General features: G+C 39.2%; 2 protein-coding genes across 21 annotated transcripts in view; one reads left to right on the top strand and one right to left on the bottom strand.

Annotated features, from left to right (window-relative positions):
* LOC125679208 (von Willebrand factor A domain-containing protein 5A-like) overlaps positions 1-696 on the bottom strand; it is a 69,726-nt gene extending 69,030 nt beyond the window's left edge. For 11 of the 20 annotated variants that reach the window (XR_007371741.2, XR_008799864.1, XR_008799868.1 and 8 more), the window contains exon 1: positions 486-668. The gene's annotated coding sequence lies outside the window, so the exon portion shown is untranslated. Of the gene's footprint in view, positions 1-485 lie in introns of all 20 variants that reach the window. The other 9 variants (XM_056153700.1, XM_056153702.1, XM_056153703.1 and 6 more) reach the window with 4 other exon arrangements.
* A 10,334-nt stretch (positions 697-11,030) lies between these two features.
* On the top strand, positions 11,031-14,815 carry LOC125660632 (tripartite motif-containing protein 3-like). Its single transcript, XM_056153698.1, has 2 exons — positions 11,031-11,247; positions 13,000-14,815. The coding sequence occupies exon 2, from the start codon at positions 13,027-13,029 to the stop codon at positions 14,677-14,679; it is 1,653 nt and encodes a 550-aa protein (XP_056009673.1). The 5' UTR covers positions 11,031-11,247; positions 13,000-13,026; the 3' UTR covers positions 14,680-14,815.
* The last annotated feature ends 1,613 nt before the right edge of the window (positions 14,816-16,428 follow it).

The raw sequence follows: 16,428 nt of genomic DNA, 5'->3' as shown, positions 1-16,428 counted from the left end.
TGCATATTTAAAAAAAAAAAATCCGAAAATCAACTATAAAAATACATACATTGAAAGACGAATCCTAACTGTCTCAATTAAACAGTTTATGCGACAAATCGTAAAAGCAGTACATATCTTATTGCTAAGATAATATACGTATGTGTCAGTGAGAATGAGCACAAGTCCTATTTCGCAGTGTTTTGAACCCCAGTGGCAGATCCAAAAAATAATTCAAAGGTAGGTTGTACCTTTGGGCCCCCCCAACTGGAGTGGGTTTGAAAACCCCAAAATGGCAAAAAAATTGAAAACTTGTTCAAAATATTCAACCAAAGGAGGGTTCCACACCTGTACCTCTCTCAAGATCCGCCAATGAACTCAGCTCCAGTGACATGCAGTTCCGTATTTACACAATTCCTGGACATTACCGAAAACAAGGCCGAGTGCAGTGTTGTTTCTGGCCACCACAGTATAATTAGGTTATGTTTACAAACACCGATACTTACGTTCTGTGTATGGAGAGATTAAAGTCCGTTACTTGCATGAGTTTTTAATCAGGTATGTACTTGTCCACTTCACATCGTAAGAGGAGTCGACCAGCAAGTACTTTTCATGTTTAAAGACTACCCGGACGCCCGACTACAGTGAGCTAATCATAGCTATTACTGTAACCTGGGAAAACCCGTAAATAAACAAATAACACAAATACCCGGGAAACACCGAAAACAAAAATCCAGACCGTGCACGCTCTGCCTTTTCCGTAAAATGTCTTCCTACCAAAATGCAATGCATACCAGGCTTCGGGATCCTGAAACTGTCTTAAAGTTAAGTCAAAATTTTGACTTTAAATAAAGATTTGAACTTAGCTAAGATTGCTGACTTAAATGGATCGCAAAACGAACTTAAGCAAATCTTGTATTGAACATATTGCAAATCTTAACTAAGATTGTCTTAACTTAAAGTCTAAGTCTAGAATCTTAAATTGCTATGACATTGACAACAAGAAACTCTTTTGTGTAGAGGTAACAATAGGATATAAAAAATAAATGACATAGTCAGTGTCTATGGTGACACAGGTATATACATGTAGCAACACCCACCCACCCCCTTTATTAAAAATAAACTTTTTTCGTCATTAGATGTACATACAAGGTTTGATGTATTGACCCCGTCGTATCCCCCTTTTCTAAAGTAGTGATGAATGAAAGTGGAAAAGTAAGAGTGGCTGAAACGATAATTTTATTAAATTCAACGCCTTTGACTGCGTGTGTAGCAAAGGAAGATCTCTAATTAATTTCAAATTCGGGTTCGGACTGCACATTATTCGTGTGCAAATGCAGACTGCAATTCAAGACAACTAAATCTCCATCAAAAAATGTCAAATTTGCACAGCAGGTGTCCGTTTCATTCATCAATAGTATACCCCATACACATAACGATCGGAGCAAGATAACTGACGTAACTGGTGATTTACTTCCCCTTGAGACTCGTGATTTCTGCCAGTTTCATCAGTGAAATATGAGGCGCGTGTGGTACTTTTTAAATTGAAATAACTTGGTAGAAAATCAAGATATTTCCACAAAAATGGTTTCATTAGAAAGAAGAATGCTGAGATTGGCTATTTCAATCACCAATTTACGATTTTCTAGCTGTATAAGGCAAAAATACGTTGTTCATACGTATAGATGTAAATGAAATTTCGCATTGTGTATTGCGTCATGTTTTTTGAATGACCCATTAAAACACCGTTTTATTTTCCAAACCTCGTGTTTTGATATCCAGTGCTGATTTTGAGCTGATGAAAAGGGAAAGGACCGAGAAAAACGGGAAATTGTGAAATTCACAACTTCCTTCAAGGTATCACACCGGTAATTATTTTCACTATATATTACATGTACTACAGAGGGGGGAAAATCAGTTTGCAGAATTGATGCCAAATAACGCAGTCGGAAATGTTCTATGTTACCTATCTCGTCTGCCAACACTGGAAAAACAACACCCTACGCGGCATTTTCGAAAAAAAAATTCCCGCAAACGAGACTACTACGTGTTTTTCACATGTGTGTAAACAGCCGAATTGCACCTCAGGAAGTAGCCTCAGCTACCAACATCAAATAGTTCCTTTGTATACACTTGGTTATTTCTACAAATTACTCAAAATTTCCTAATCAGAGGTACAAAAATTAGAGAAAAGATGAAGAGGAAATGAGAAAAATCGAGTAAGAAAAAAAATATTCCCTTAAATATATGGAACTACAATTTCATTGGACAATTATCGGTGTGATATCTCAAGTAGGCTTAATGATGGTTTTGTTCCTCCACATTGTCAACAAACTCAGTCAGGTAAATACATGTACTTTTGTAGTCGTAATTTTTAGTGAAACGGTTGTACGTGTACATGCTACTTTCACGTTTACAGCTACCTTACGAACTGCGATCAGTTGGTGAAACGGACAATCGAGCGATCAATCCTGCGATATTTTGATCACATGCATATATATTTGAATACGCCCGCGCTTAATTTTTCCGGGCAAGCAGTGTTACTTTTCGATTACAGGGATTTGACTTCTTTTCATGTAAACAAACTTTTTACATGAATAGTTTGCTTACAGAAAGACATTTTTTTCATTATACATGTACATGATTTTCAACGTCAAGATACTGTGTTTTCGATCTACCAACGGTCTATTTTTTCTTAAACAAATGACTTGGCCGCTTCTTGGTCGGGACAGACGTCTTCAACGACGGACATCACGCTCATTTTCTCTTTCTCGTCTCAAAAATGCAACCAGCATGGCCATTTTGAACGAACTTAGCGACAGTCTTAGAAAGTTAAAACAGCTCTAAGGCAGTCTTAAAATTTAAGACAAAATACCAATCTAAGTGATTTTTTTGTGATCCACTTTAAGACCAGTCTGAAGATTTAAGTGCAACTTTGTTGATTTAAGACTCTTAAAGTTAAAGACAGTTTCATAATCCCGGAGCCAGAACAACAATTTTAGCATCCTATTTGATACATACGTGCATATAGTGATTGATGTTAAATAGTTTTTTTTTAATCTCCCTTTTATTCATCCAGTAATTTAAAACAAATGAAATAAATGTCTTGCATAGGTGCCAGATGGGATTTCACTTTGCATGGACCCGAATGTTTCCCTACTATTCTTGGTTGGTCGGGTATGTTTATTGTAATTTTACGTCCTGTTTGAGAAGTTTCACTCGTGCAGCTTTCACCAGCTTTAGGTTAAGCGCCACAATTCATTACCTAGAGTAGGTATGGAATGTGACTACCTATCACTAACATACAACAGACCATATGAACTCTTCAATAATCAAATATAAGCCTCAAACTGTCCATTCACTGATCGAGGCCTTAATAGGGCATCGATAAAATTTAAAAAAAAAAAAAAAAACTGTTTATTCGGTATATACATACATACAAACATAAATACCAAGAATAACCCATGAAAGCTCGAAAGCTTAATTCCAATGGGGTCCTTTGACGCACGGATGTTTCCGCTAGGGGTCATTTATGTGGGAGGAAACCGGAGTACCCGGAGGAAACCCACGTGTCCGAGCGGGCGACCGCCATATCCTCTCACATAGAAGTTGATACAACCACTGCCGATCACGGGGATCGAACTCGGGTGTCAGCGGTGAGAAGCGAGTGCGCTACCCGGACACCTCTTTCTCTCAAAGAATGAACAGTTTGAGCCTTATATCCTTTACATAGTCTGACAATATAACCAGTCTTGTGTACAGGTCTGTTTCTTTTGTTCACTTTTTGGCAAAATTATTGGGGCGGCGACCGCCACCCCTTTGCCGACGCTCCTGATATTGGACAATGTCAGGTAAGTAGTCAAGGGTATCTTGTGCTGCAGAATTTTGTTTTATTCACTCACTCAATATAGTACTGACCCATATCAACAAGTCTTCCTCTGGTGGGGGGAGCATTTTCAATGCACAATCGAACTTTAAGGATGTTAATGAAAACACTGCAAATACTGTTTTAATGCGTGATAAATTCTGGATATGGACGACGAGAAAGCTACATGTCTGGAGCCAAATTTTGATCTGAAAAGCATTGTGTTTTCGATTATATTAGATGAGGAAATGGTTAACGACAGCCAAATGACCCAGGATGCCCATCTCGTGAAATGAAGTGAAAGTATTCATGGAAACGAAAATAATAATTCAGAATTAGGATATGTTAATAAATAAACCATCAAAAAGCGTTGTAAAGAAGTTTCAGAATATGCATCTGGATCCAAGGAAATTCAAATAGGGCAAGGAAATAATGTCTTTCAAATTTAAGTTTTGATGCAATATAATAATAGCCGATGGAATTTTAAGAAATTGTAAATATAAAAGTTGGAGCAGAGATTTATACTAAGGGGAAATATTCGTTTAATTGTTGAAGTGATTTTCCGATATCTGTGTTGATTTAGGGAATTTAAAATTTAAGTTTCTGTTTCACAAATATAATTGTATTTCTTTTCTTTTCAGCCTACCTACTACTGAGCTACAGCGACCGGTTTCATATTTCAATGATGGAAAAGAGAAATACTCCAAGAATTACAAACTATAAAGTCAGGAAATTAAAAAAAAAATAGAACACATATTTTCAACAATTTTAATAATGATGCAAAATAGGTCGCGAAGACTGAAGGATGTGTATATTCACACGTGGACAGACGATACCATTTAGGCCAATTTAACTTGATTAGTAGATTATCATCCGGGGTCACAAAAAGGGGGTATGAATTACCTCTTTCCTGAGTGTAAAAACGAAAAGGGGATGACAAAACCTTGGGTAGTCTCTCCTGCAAAAATTTCTAATTATCGCAAACTTCAGTATTATGATCCAAAAGGTATCCACGACTTCTGTCCAGGATCTCCATGCGATGAAAAGTGCCGTTCAAGAATTTAAATGGAAACCATATTACTACTTTCATGTCCAGTGCGCTTGACCTTTTGACCCAAATTTCGATAGGGAACATCTTCGTCCCATGGGTAGTCCATACGTATGATATGATGAATGTAGGTGGAAAGGATATCGCTTTAGAGAACCACTGCGTCTACAGACGGACGGACAACCCGATTCCAGTATACCCCACCCCTCAACTTTGTTGCGAAAGGGGGGGGGGAGTGTATAACAATATACATGTAATTCATACTTATTTATGACCATGATACACAAAATTGAACAAGTTGGTGATATACAATCGGGGTAAAATATCCCGATAAGGGTATATCTTTATCTTAATATGATCGAGCTAAATTTAAAATTAAAGTACCATATCATGAGCATGCGCAGTACTTCATAACCTGGTCATACTCTTCAATTTATAGACGAGGACCAAGACTTTGTTGTTGATGGAAGTATTCAAGGACAGTACAAAGGGCCCGAGGATTGAAAGAATATCAGAAATTAAATCACACAGCATTCTTTTTTTTCTTTTTTTTTAAGAAAGATACATTATTTCAGTATAGGGTAGGTGCCCTATAGTAGCAACTCTGAATTGTCAAGTTTGCTGAAAGATTTGGAATACATAAACTATAGATTATGCTCTTTACTTCATAGGTTATTATTGATAAAAACGTCAGTCCCTGTACATTTTTCCATAAACATGTATAAAGTGTTTTCTGAGAATAACCAACACCCAAAAAACATTTATATAAAGACATATATTAACTACAGTGCTGTGCGCTACCAAACACGCCCACACGCCTTGAAGTCCGCGGGAAAAAGCCAGAGAATTGCACGTGCAATCTCAGAGAACTCCAAGCCCGACCGGAAATCCTAAAAATCCACCCACTCCTCGAAATCACTACATCCCCCCACCCCCCACCCCCCATTTTGAGGAGGAATGTTCCAATTCCGATTAGTTTAATCAGCAGCACTGTAGCTTACAATAGATACATACAATCTCACAAATAAATTAATGAATTACACCTATGATTTACAATATAGTAAACATTACTCTATAAAATCATAGCACTTTAACAGTCCAAAAAGTTCACAACACAGAAAGTCAAGGTCACACAGCGCATCACAAAAAATCCATCAACAGGAAACTCACATCAGAGTCACATACGGTCACGAACTTTGTCACAGAAAAGGTATCATCGTGGACAAACGCATCAGTTCAAACACCACAGAGGACATCACAACTTCCACTCCTCACATGACAACTCACCAATTTTCTTTCGTACCTCCTTGCAATGATTGGGTTGTCCCGGGTTCACTTGAACCTGGGCCATATAGCCAGCACTCAACGACCAATGGGAGCTCGCGAAACCACTTGCAATTAACCCATTCCATCCATTACCTAGAAGTTTGTCAGGGGGAAGCCTCTAAATCTGAGAGGGAACACCACTATCCCACTAGACCAAACCGGTTGGAGATGCAACCTCTGCATGTGCGGAGCCATCGCCATTAAACCGAGACACAATAGTACATTTATCAAGTGTCTTGGGGACAGGCTCCTCAGGGAACTGATATACCTCTGCTTCAACCATGGCTGGGGCATCTGTAATGATCAGACTGTGCCCCTCGGCAACAGTCTCCAGCACCACCACCGAAGGCTGCATGCTTTCACTCTCGCATGGCATACCCACACAGACCTCAGCACCAACCCCAGCGCATGCATACACTTCCGCCTGGAGCAGCCCAGACTCGCCAACACTACATTTGAACGTGTCCTTGTCCTCTGCGTCCGAGAACTGACCATCATGATCCTCAAGATGCCAGACCTTCATACCCTGCTGTCCGGCAGTAATGCTCCGACCATTCACAATGGAGGTCCCTAAGGGTTTACGGAGCACTTGTCTCAACCTATTTTGAGCCCCAGCCCCTGTGATGTTGACAGCAAAACCAAGGAAATGCCCCAAGTTACCCCGAGAAGTGATATCACTATGGCAACCGACACTATCCCCGGTGCCCTCTGACCAACCACACAACTTCTCCCTGTGCCTGGTAGCACCTCGATCTGTGTCGACCCCGTGTCTCTGACCCTTAAATCATCCCAGGCCTTCTGAACACCCATACCTGTCGACCACAAATCTCCACTGCCTACCCCCGACACTCATTCACTCTGCCTCACTGGCACATTAACCTCGGGACATGTACTCACAACTGCCGACCCTGATGATTCGGAGCTACCTTAGGATTTATTGAGCACTTGCCACGACCTATTTTGAGCCCTGGTCCCTTCCGACGAACCAACAGACAAACACTTATTAGACTCGGAACAATCCCTGTCGGTCCCGTGAGGATTCGGGTTAGAATAACTCCTCAGTACCCCTTGATTGTCGTAAGAGGCGACTAAATGGGGCGGTCCTTCGGATGAGACCGCAAAAACCGAGGGGTCGTGTCACAGCAAGTGTGGCACGATAAAGATCCCTCCCTGCTCAAAGGCCGTAAGCGCCGAGCATAGGCCTAAATTTTACAGCCCTTCACCGGCAATGGTGACGTCTTCCTCTGAGTGAAAGATTATTGAGAGGGACGTTAAACAATATTTAATCAATCAATCAATCAACCATCCCTGCCACCTTCTGCACTGACATGTCTAATCAGCGGAGATCGTGACCTTGACCTACTGTGATGTCTCTTCTTTTGTCTGATAGGTAAGGGACAGTGCAACACTTCCATGTCTGTATTCCACTGCCTAGGCAGACCCCCTCCCCCCCCCCCCCCCCCCCCCCCCCCCCCCCCCCCCTGGGATAGAGCTATCCCACCACTGGCTTGGTTGAACCGACTATCACTTGTGATACTCGCAACACTGGGTTTGCCCGTCCCTACACCTTCACTTCCATGAAGGGGCCATGTATCTGCATTCCCACTGGGGGACCCCTGGTTATTGGCCAAGCGCCTGGGAGTGTATAACCCCCAAGCTATTCGACACATTTGATCCCCTATGTATATAGTCTGGATGTGATTGGTAGCTATATGCATTGGTCCCCTCATGGGTCACTGCCGAAACTAAATCGACCTTGTCACGGACATCAGTGCCATATAATCCAAACGCAGCTCTAAATTCCACTAAGGCTAGAAGAAGGGCTAACTGTTCATCAAGGGAACCCCACCTTCGAGCATAATCTGACGTTGCTCCTCAAACAATTCCTCAAAATGGAAAGCCATCCCAGGGGTCATCCCTGCCAACAACCACTCTTTTTTCAGTTTGGAATCCCGGGCCAGTTCTACCCACGAGCTACCGACACCCCCCTTCATGGCTACGCCCTGTTCCTAGGTCCCTGCTAGGCTCTCCGCCAAGCCAACTCGTCCTGCCATCCGGTGCCCACTTACCTAGCTCTTGTCCAAAGGTTTTTGGCCTAAGATACTCTAAAACTACATGTATATCCAAAAAACCACAAAAACAACTCAAGTCAAATCATTAAAATAATCCGAAATTGATTCCAAGTCAATCAAAAATCACAAGGTATCAAACTTTCAAAATGGCTCCCACCTTCGACGACGCGGCCCCCGCTATGATCCGCGGCGCAGGTGGGCAAAATATCCAATCTGACTAAAGTACAGACCTATATTACATAATTATATAGTATAGGTCTGTACTTTAGTCAGAATGGCAAAATATCCTGCCGACAACGCCAATAAAGTGTTTTCTAAGATTAACCAACACTCGAAAAACACTTTGAAAATGCGAACTTTACCTCGACAGCTTGAAAAAAGACAAAATCTCATTTGATAACGTAATCAATTGAAATTGTAATTGACCAATGAGAACGCGTCTTCTATTTTGGTTGATTAAGGAAAAGTTCCTGTGGTTAAAAAACGACACAAAATGCATTGCTTCTTCATATTTATTGCCGGTGCAAACAGATATTAGGTATTTTCACAAACTATGATCTTTCCTCGATCGACCGAGACAGGGCTTGTTAGATTTAACGTCCTTGAAATATAAAAAGGAGACGCGATTTTTGGTATTCTGGATTCCTCCCTTGTGTAAATATAGAATAGAGAAGGTTAATTGGTGATGAGCCCCTGTGATTGAACTGCGTTATATGGGGCTCAGTCAACGAGGACAATTTAGATGAAGAGGTGTTGAGCTTTTTACTTGATATTGAAATGGAACCGAGTTGCATTCCACCGTCCCTACGATACAACCAGTGTTCAACGTCTCGAATGCAATGCAGTATACATCCAGTCACCACTTGTTCTCTTCCTTCATATCTATTTCAGTTTTTAACCATTGCACCTTTACTTTGGCGTATAATCCATTTCATTCTGCACAGTAACTGTATCTGACCTGAGCGCACAACCAGTTTTGTTGTTTTCATTGTTACGTATAGGTATTCCTACGCGCCATTTCAAAAATGTTAATTCAAGCTTTTTGACGAGAGAAAGTATTTGTTTTTCTAGTTTAAAAGTATAATTAAATTATAAGAAATAAAACTTATAATTTTTTATTTGATGCATGTATCAAACGAAAAATTGGACGGAAAACTTTTTCATCAATGCGCTACGCAGTTTCATTTCCTAATTAATCCTCATTTGTTAAATTCAAGCATTAGTTTCTTTTTCATTAATTTGTAGAAGCGTCTGAAAGGAAGTATTCCCGGGAAAAGGGTTTTCTTTGTGGGGAGATATTATAAAATGGGGTTTAGAATGTTTGGGGGATCATTCTAAATCAGACATTTTAAAAGGCTCAAACTAATCTGCACCGCGGTGCAAATAAAAGGAGTATATATTGAGAGACGACACTTATTCTACCAAGCTAAACTAAAAATAATACGTGTTTAAAAGGGAAATATTCCCGGGAAAAGAGTTTTCTTAGCGGGAGAGATATTAGAAATTAGGATCACTATTTGTGTAGAATTTCATGCATTTGAATGACTGTCTGTTCAAGGATATATAGCATTTTTGTACAATAATTAGGTTCTTTGGTTGTTTATTCCGGCGTACAAGATACAGGAAAACAGATCACTGAAAAGGGAATAAGCTGCAAACAAATCAATATATTTATTTTTCAAGAACATACAAATGGTTGTTTATTCCGTAAGATACAGGAAAACAGATAACAAAATAAGCTGCAAATGAATTAATATCTTCATTTCTCAAGGAAGTACGAATGGTTTTTTATTTCGAAAGATAGAGGAAAACAGATCACTGAAAACGGAATAAGCTTCAAATGAATTAAAGGAATTATGAATGGCTGTTTATCCACAAGGTTCTCTGAAAACGGAATAAGCTGCATTTCAATTGAGATTACAAACAGCTACTTATTCCATAATGTACAGCTAGAAAGACACATCACTGAAAACAGAATAAGCTGCAAATGAATGAATATATTTTTCAAGGAATTACGAATGGGTGTTTATTCCGCAAGGAACAGGAAAAGAGATCAAATATAATCTGATGGGTAATATATATAAGCACAATTAACGTCAACAACGTCAAATATTATTTGCACCACGTTGCAGATAACGGTATTACATGTATGCAGAGAGAGAGAGAAAGAGAGAGGGGGGGTATTAGAGCATGTCTGATGTCTTGATGTCTTGTCCGTTGGTCACCCAAGCCACCCAAATTTTGTGTTTTTGTTGTATCCTCCCTACTAAGTCTGGTAACTGACACACCATATTCAAAAAGCGCGAAGCCCTTCCTTGATTGTTACCAATCATTGGTAATTATTGGTATAATAATTAGAAATACAAAGGTACGGTTACCCAACCATGAAGCTCGGACTTGCGGTGTACCAAATTATTTGGTACACGCAAAAATCTTTTGTTCGAGGTGTGAAACATAGGAATGAGAGTGATTACACGGGGTGTAGGGACATTGTACGTTGTACTTACAACGGGGAAAATAGGAGGTCCTTTTTTTCTCCTCACAAAATTTATGAATACATTTATCAAAGGATGTTTCACTATGCTTCTTAAAATTGTTGTATTTGTTTTAAAACGGTAAAATCAATAGACAGACTCAGAGAATATTGGTATGACTTTAATTTTGCGCTCTGAAGGTAAACAAGTATTTACACTGCGTCAATGTGAACTTTAAAACTAATTATCGTGTGCAAACTGACGACGCGCATTTAAAACACAGGACTAAAGCTGTAGACGGAAAATCGAAATATCAGGGAGGCCATATTGAATTTACGAGAGTAACAAATATTGCAGTGCCATGAAATTGTTTAAAAGTGGATAAGATAATTGTTTAAATGATCAAAATATAATTAATGTGCAAGATCTGCTCTCACTGATCATAATGTATGCAGTTTAGATGAAGGAGGGGTTGTATCTTTGGTATGTATTACTCATCATATTTTCATTGTATTTAAGAATATCAGACTGAATGACTAGTTTTAATATCACGTCGTAATCATAACTTGTATAGTTTAACCCGTCAACATAGACTTGCTCAAGACTCTATGCTATTTGTCTCTATGTTGTTTTTATTATATTGTACTTTATCATTTCGTCCACATTTTCAGAAATCTAAATACCTGCTCTCTACCATACTTAAGGGTCTATGTTTGGCATTATCAAAAAGTATTAAAGAGAGCACTGATTATCAAACATAGAGACTTGAGCAAATCTAGATATTAGATTTTAATATTACTTTGTAATTCTGGTTTGTATGAGTTACCGTACCTATACTGGATTCCTAAACTACATAAAAACCCTTATAAACAAAGATACATTGCTGGATCCAGTAAGTGCTCTACCAGGCCCCTATCTTTGCTCCTCACGAAAATATTAACAGCTGTGAAGGAGAAACTTCAAACCTACTGTGTGACTACATATGCCAGAGGTGGTGTTAATCAAATGTGGATTCTAAAAAATTCTAAAGAACTGTTAGTAAACTTGAAATCGCAAAATTTTTCCCAAATCAATAACATCAAAACATATGACTTTTCAACACTATACACGACCATTCCTCACGATAAATCAAAGACTAGACTTTTTGACATCATAGACAGTTGCTTCTTCAACAAAAATGGAAAACGGAAATATTCATATCTAGTGATCAGTAATTCAAAAACTTACTTTGTTAAACACCACTCTGATTCCACGCACAAGTACTCTGAAGTTGAAATAAAATATATGCTAGAGTTCCTCATTAATAATATCTTCGTGGTCGTTGGTGATCAGGTCTTCCAACAGTCTGTTGGAATTCCCATGGGCACGAATTGTGCTCCTTTGTCAGCTGACCTGTTTCTATATTCATATGAAGCAGAATTTATTCAAAAACTTCTACGTGAGAAGAAAAAAATCTCTCGCTGTGGCCTTCAATTCGACATTTCGATATATCGACGATGTTTTGTCTATTAACAATCATAATTTTCATTCATATGTCGATTCGATATATCCCTATGAACTCGAAATAAAAGACACCATAGAGTCGTCCACTTCTGCTTCATACTTAGATATTTTTATTGAAAATAGACATTAACGGCAAACTAACAACTGTATGACAAACGGGATGATTTCAGCTTCTCCACCGTCAACTCCCCATATTTATGTAGCAATATTCCATTATCACCTGCATATGGTGTTTATTTCTCTCAACTGATTCGATACTAAAGAGTTTGTTCTGCGTATAGTCAGTTTTTAAATCGAGGAAAGCTACTGACAAACAAGTTGATGGTACAAGGGTTTCAACAGTCTCGATTGAAGTCGGCATTTTGCAAGTTCTATGGTCGTTATAACGATATAGTTCGTCAATACAAACTATCATTGGGTAAATGCTGTCTGACGTGTTTCATACCGATTGCTAGGCCGTTCTTGGCACACAGATTTTGACTACGGATAACTCCGTTTACCTGATCAGGATATAGGGCTCACGGCGGGTGTGACCGGTCGACAGAGGATGCTTATTCCTCCTAGGCACCTGATGCCACCCTTAGCGTGTCCAGGGGTCCGTGTTTCTCCAACTATCTATTCTGTGTTGCTTATTGGAGTTATGAGATTGATCACTGTTCGTTATCTTCGCCTTTCTTGTATACTGTTTAACCTGTCATCATGTTTATGTTTTCTCTTTTTATTTATTGACAGTGAACTTGTGTGACGCAGATATCAGAAATGCTGCACCCCCGGCGCAGTGCCCAGGCCGTCCTACTGTGTGGCCTCTGTGAAACTGTCGACCTACAGAGTTACTGTGAACTTTGCAATGTAAACTTATGTAAGGCCTGTGTTGAGGAACACCTTTCTGATTCATCTAAAAAACACAATGTCGTGTCCTTTTTACACAGAAAGTCTACTTCTACCTACCCAAAATGTCCGACACACGTGGATAAACAAAGCGAACTTTACTGTGAGAAATGTGACGTTCTTGTCTGTTCTACCTGTGTCTCAAAAAAACATAAAGGACACAAATTATGCAATATTCTGGAAAAATTCAGCTCAAAAACGGAAAGTTTACAAAAAGATTTAGAGGAACTAGAAACCAGAATTTATCCCCGATATGAAAAAATGGCGTCCGATGTCCAAACTGAGAAATCCGGGTTGCAAACGAATTACGAGAAACTGACAACAGCTGCCGATCAACAAGGAGAAGTCTTACAACGGATGGTGATCACCATTGCCAACCAGCGGAAATCCGACATCCAGAAGATGAAAAATAAACATATGGCTGCTTTAGATAAAAACACAGATGAAATTACACAGAGAATTACAGAACTTAGAAAGATCATTGAGGACCTGAAGAAAATACTGAACACCAAGGACGTCTCTCTAACTTCTACTTACAAATCTAGGAATGGCGAGTTTCGACAATTACCCCCTAAAGTCCAACTTACATTACCGAGTTTATCTCCTTCCAAAATAAATAAAGAAAAACTCAATAAAATGGTTGGTTCTGTGTCATCATTGTCCAAAACAAAAGAAAAAGGTTGCACAATGAAGTCAGCAGAAGCTGTATTGTCTCCTCCAGTCAAACCTCTGCTTGATGAACCGCGCCTCACCGCCACCATAGACTCTGAGTATAGATATATATACAGTGTTAGCTGTCTGAGTGAAGAACAAGTCTGGACATGTGGGGATAACAAAATCATGAAGCTCCTCAACCTCCGGGGTAAACTACTGACATCAATACAAACCGAGTCAGGGAGAATACCAGAGGACATAGCAGTGACACGGGACGGAGATCTTGTTTATACCGATAATAACACTCTATACCTAGTTAAGAATAAACAGATACAGACCGTGATTACACTACAGGGGTGGGTACCTCGTTATGTCTGCAGTACTACCACTAATGATCTTCTGGTTACCATGAACAGTGATGATAAAACACAATCCAAAGTTGTGCGTTACTCTGGCTCCACAGAGACACAAGCCATTCAGTTTGATGACCAGGGGCGTCCTCACTATTCATCTGGTTATTATAAATACATCAGTGAGAACAGGAACCTGGATATCTGTGTGGCTGACAGTCGAGCTAGTGCAGTAGTGGTGGTCAATCAGTCAGGAAAACTCCGATTTAGATACACTGGTCATCCGTCTAATGCCAAACAATCATTTTATCCACGCGGCGTCACTACAGACAGCCAGAGTCACATCCTGACAGCAGACTTTAACAATCACCGTATCCATATCCTGAATGAGGACGGACAGTTCCTCCGTTACATTCACTGTGATTTATTCAATCCATTGGGTGTATGTGTGGACATCAGAGACAACCTCTTTGTGGCTGAGTGTGCCACTGCTAAAGTGAAGAAAATACAATATCTATAAACACAACATTTGTTAATTACACATCTCAACAGTGTCAATTACATCTCCAAACACAGTGTTAATTACAGCTGTGTGTTAATTACTGTTCTGTGTAGATTACAGTGATAGAACTGTGTTAATTACATCTCTAAACTTAGTTCTGTGTGTTAATTACAGCAGTGTTTGTGATGTGTAACTAACCTGTGTATTGACACACAGCTGGTTTTTTCCTTATATAACTGCTACCGATAAACGGTACCATTCCCAATGCCAAAAAACGTAAATTTTTCCCAATTTTGAGACTGAAAATTCCCACTTCACTTGCCGAAAAATAGACCGCTGACATCGTAATTCACTTAGTCTGAAACGTTTCACGAGTTAACTAAAATGTTCACTTCCGGTGTTAAATCGAAAGTACAGATCGTAGCAGTGCGCGTGTTGTAGAGCTACGACGATTTTATTTCGTAAACAGAGGTAAGGTTTAATAATGTATTCTCCCGTCACTTCCGGAATCCCGAGCCTATTCAAAGTTCGGGATCTCGCGAGATCTCCCTTCTTCATGTTGGCTTCGAGTTCACATAGTGTTCTTTTTCAAACTAGGAATTAATCCATTTTTATCACCACCATCATCAAGTCATATTGACTTCAGAAGTATTAAAACTTCTCATAAATGTATGAAAGAGACAATATCAGCCCAGAAGGAGCAAATGAAGACCTAGAGGGCAAAAATAGCCAAAATGGCATAAAGTCTTTGAAATTGAAAGACTTCAAAATCCCAAAGTTAAGTAGGGACACTGGCTCAGAATCAGAAACTGACGCATACAAAGAAGAATCTGATCAAGGGGATGGGGGAAATTACCGCCTCAGCCTCGGGTGCACAATCTCAACAGTCTAGTGGCAAGTCTGATGGAGAAGATCGTTTTGATCCTTTCGAATAGACCAACGTTTTCCGATTGGACAAGAGCAAAGAAAATATGCGAAAAAATATTTTCACTTTCACCTGACTGAGGGGAAGATCCAGTCGGCCATTCTAGATAATGCACCTGTGCCATCAAATTCGTTCCTAATAACACCGTCTACAGACGAGTACATAGGAGATATAATAGGATACGATTCAAATTCATACAAAAAAGACTCGGCCAATGTATGGGACCATTGTCAAAGATATGGGAAGAGGTAGATGACCTCACTAGAAGCCAGTCAAAAATGAACATTAACGATCTGAAAACTTTGATTGAGAAAACCATTTTATTGATTGGACAGACCAATTTTGCATGCTTGTTTGAACGGAGATTGAATTTCCTTGCAAAAGTCATGAGTAGTGCAAAAAATGCACGAGAAACGCTGAAAGAATAACCAACAGTGTCGTGGCCTTTTCAGTGCTTTTATAAATTTCTTTACTGGTCTTGTATCTTCTTAGATCCGACACTTTAAGAAAGTAGGGTGTTGTTGGGTTTTCGTGCTTTTATATATATATATATATATATATATATATATATATATATATATATACAGTATAATCTGTCTAAACCGGATATGTGTGGTTCCAAAGAAATTGGCCGGTTTGCACAGAGTCCGGAGTGCAGAATGTTGACAATAACGAGAGTTGCTTCCCTTGTATTCACTATCTATGCATGCGTGTGTAATGATTGCTAACGTTGTAATATATCACAAAAGAATTCAAAATGTAACAATATAAATATCAGTGTATTATTGTCGTGCTCATTTGAAAAAGTTTCAATTTTTATTAAACAGTTTAAAATCTGGGAA

Source organism: Ostrea edulis, chromosome 2 (assembly GCF_947568905.1).
Source record: "Ostrea edulis chromosome 2, xbOstEdul1.1, whole genome shotgun sequence".
Classification (NCBI taxonomy): Eukaryota; Metazoa; Mollusca; class Bivalvia; order Ostreida; family Ostreidae; genus Ostrea; species Ostrea edulis.
Note: the sequence above shows the minus strand (reverse complement) of the source record. Positions and strands in the feature narration are given on the sequence as shown.

Bases quoted from the DNA above. Each gene is read 5' to 3' on its own strand.
- LOC125660632 (XM_056153698.1), top strand. From the start codon at position 13,027: ATGCTGCACCCCCGGCGCAGTGCCCAGGCCGTCCTACTGTGTGGCCTC.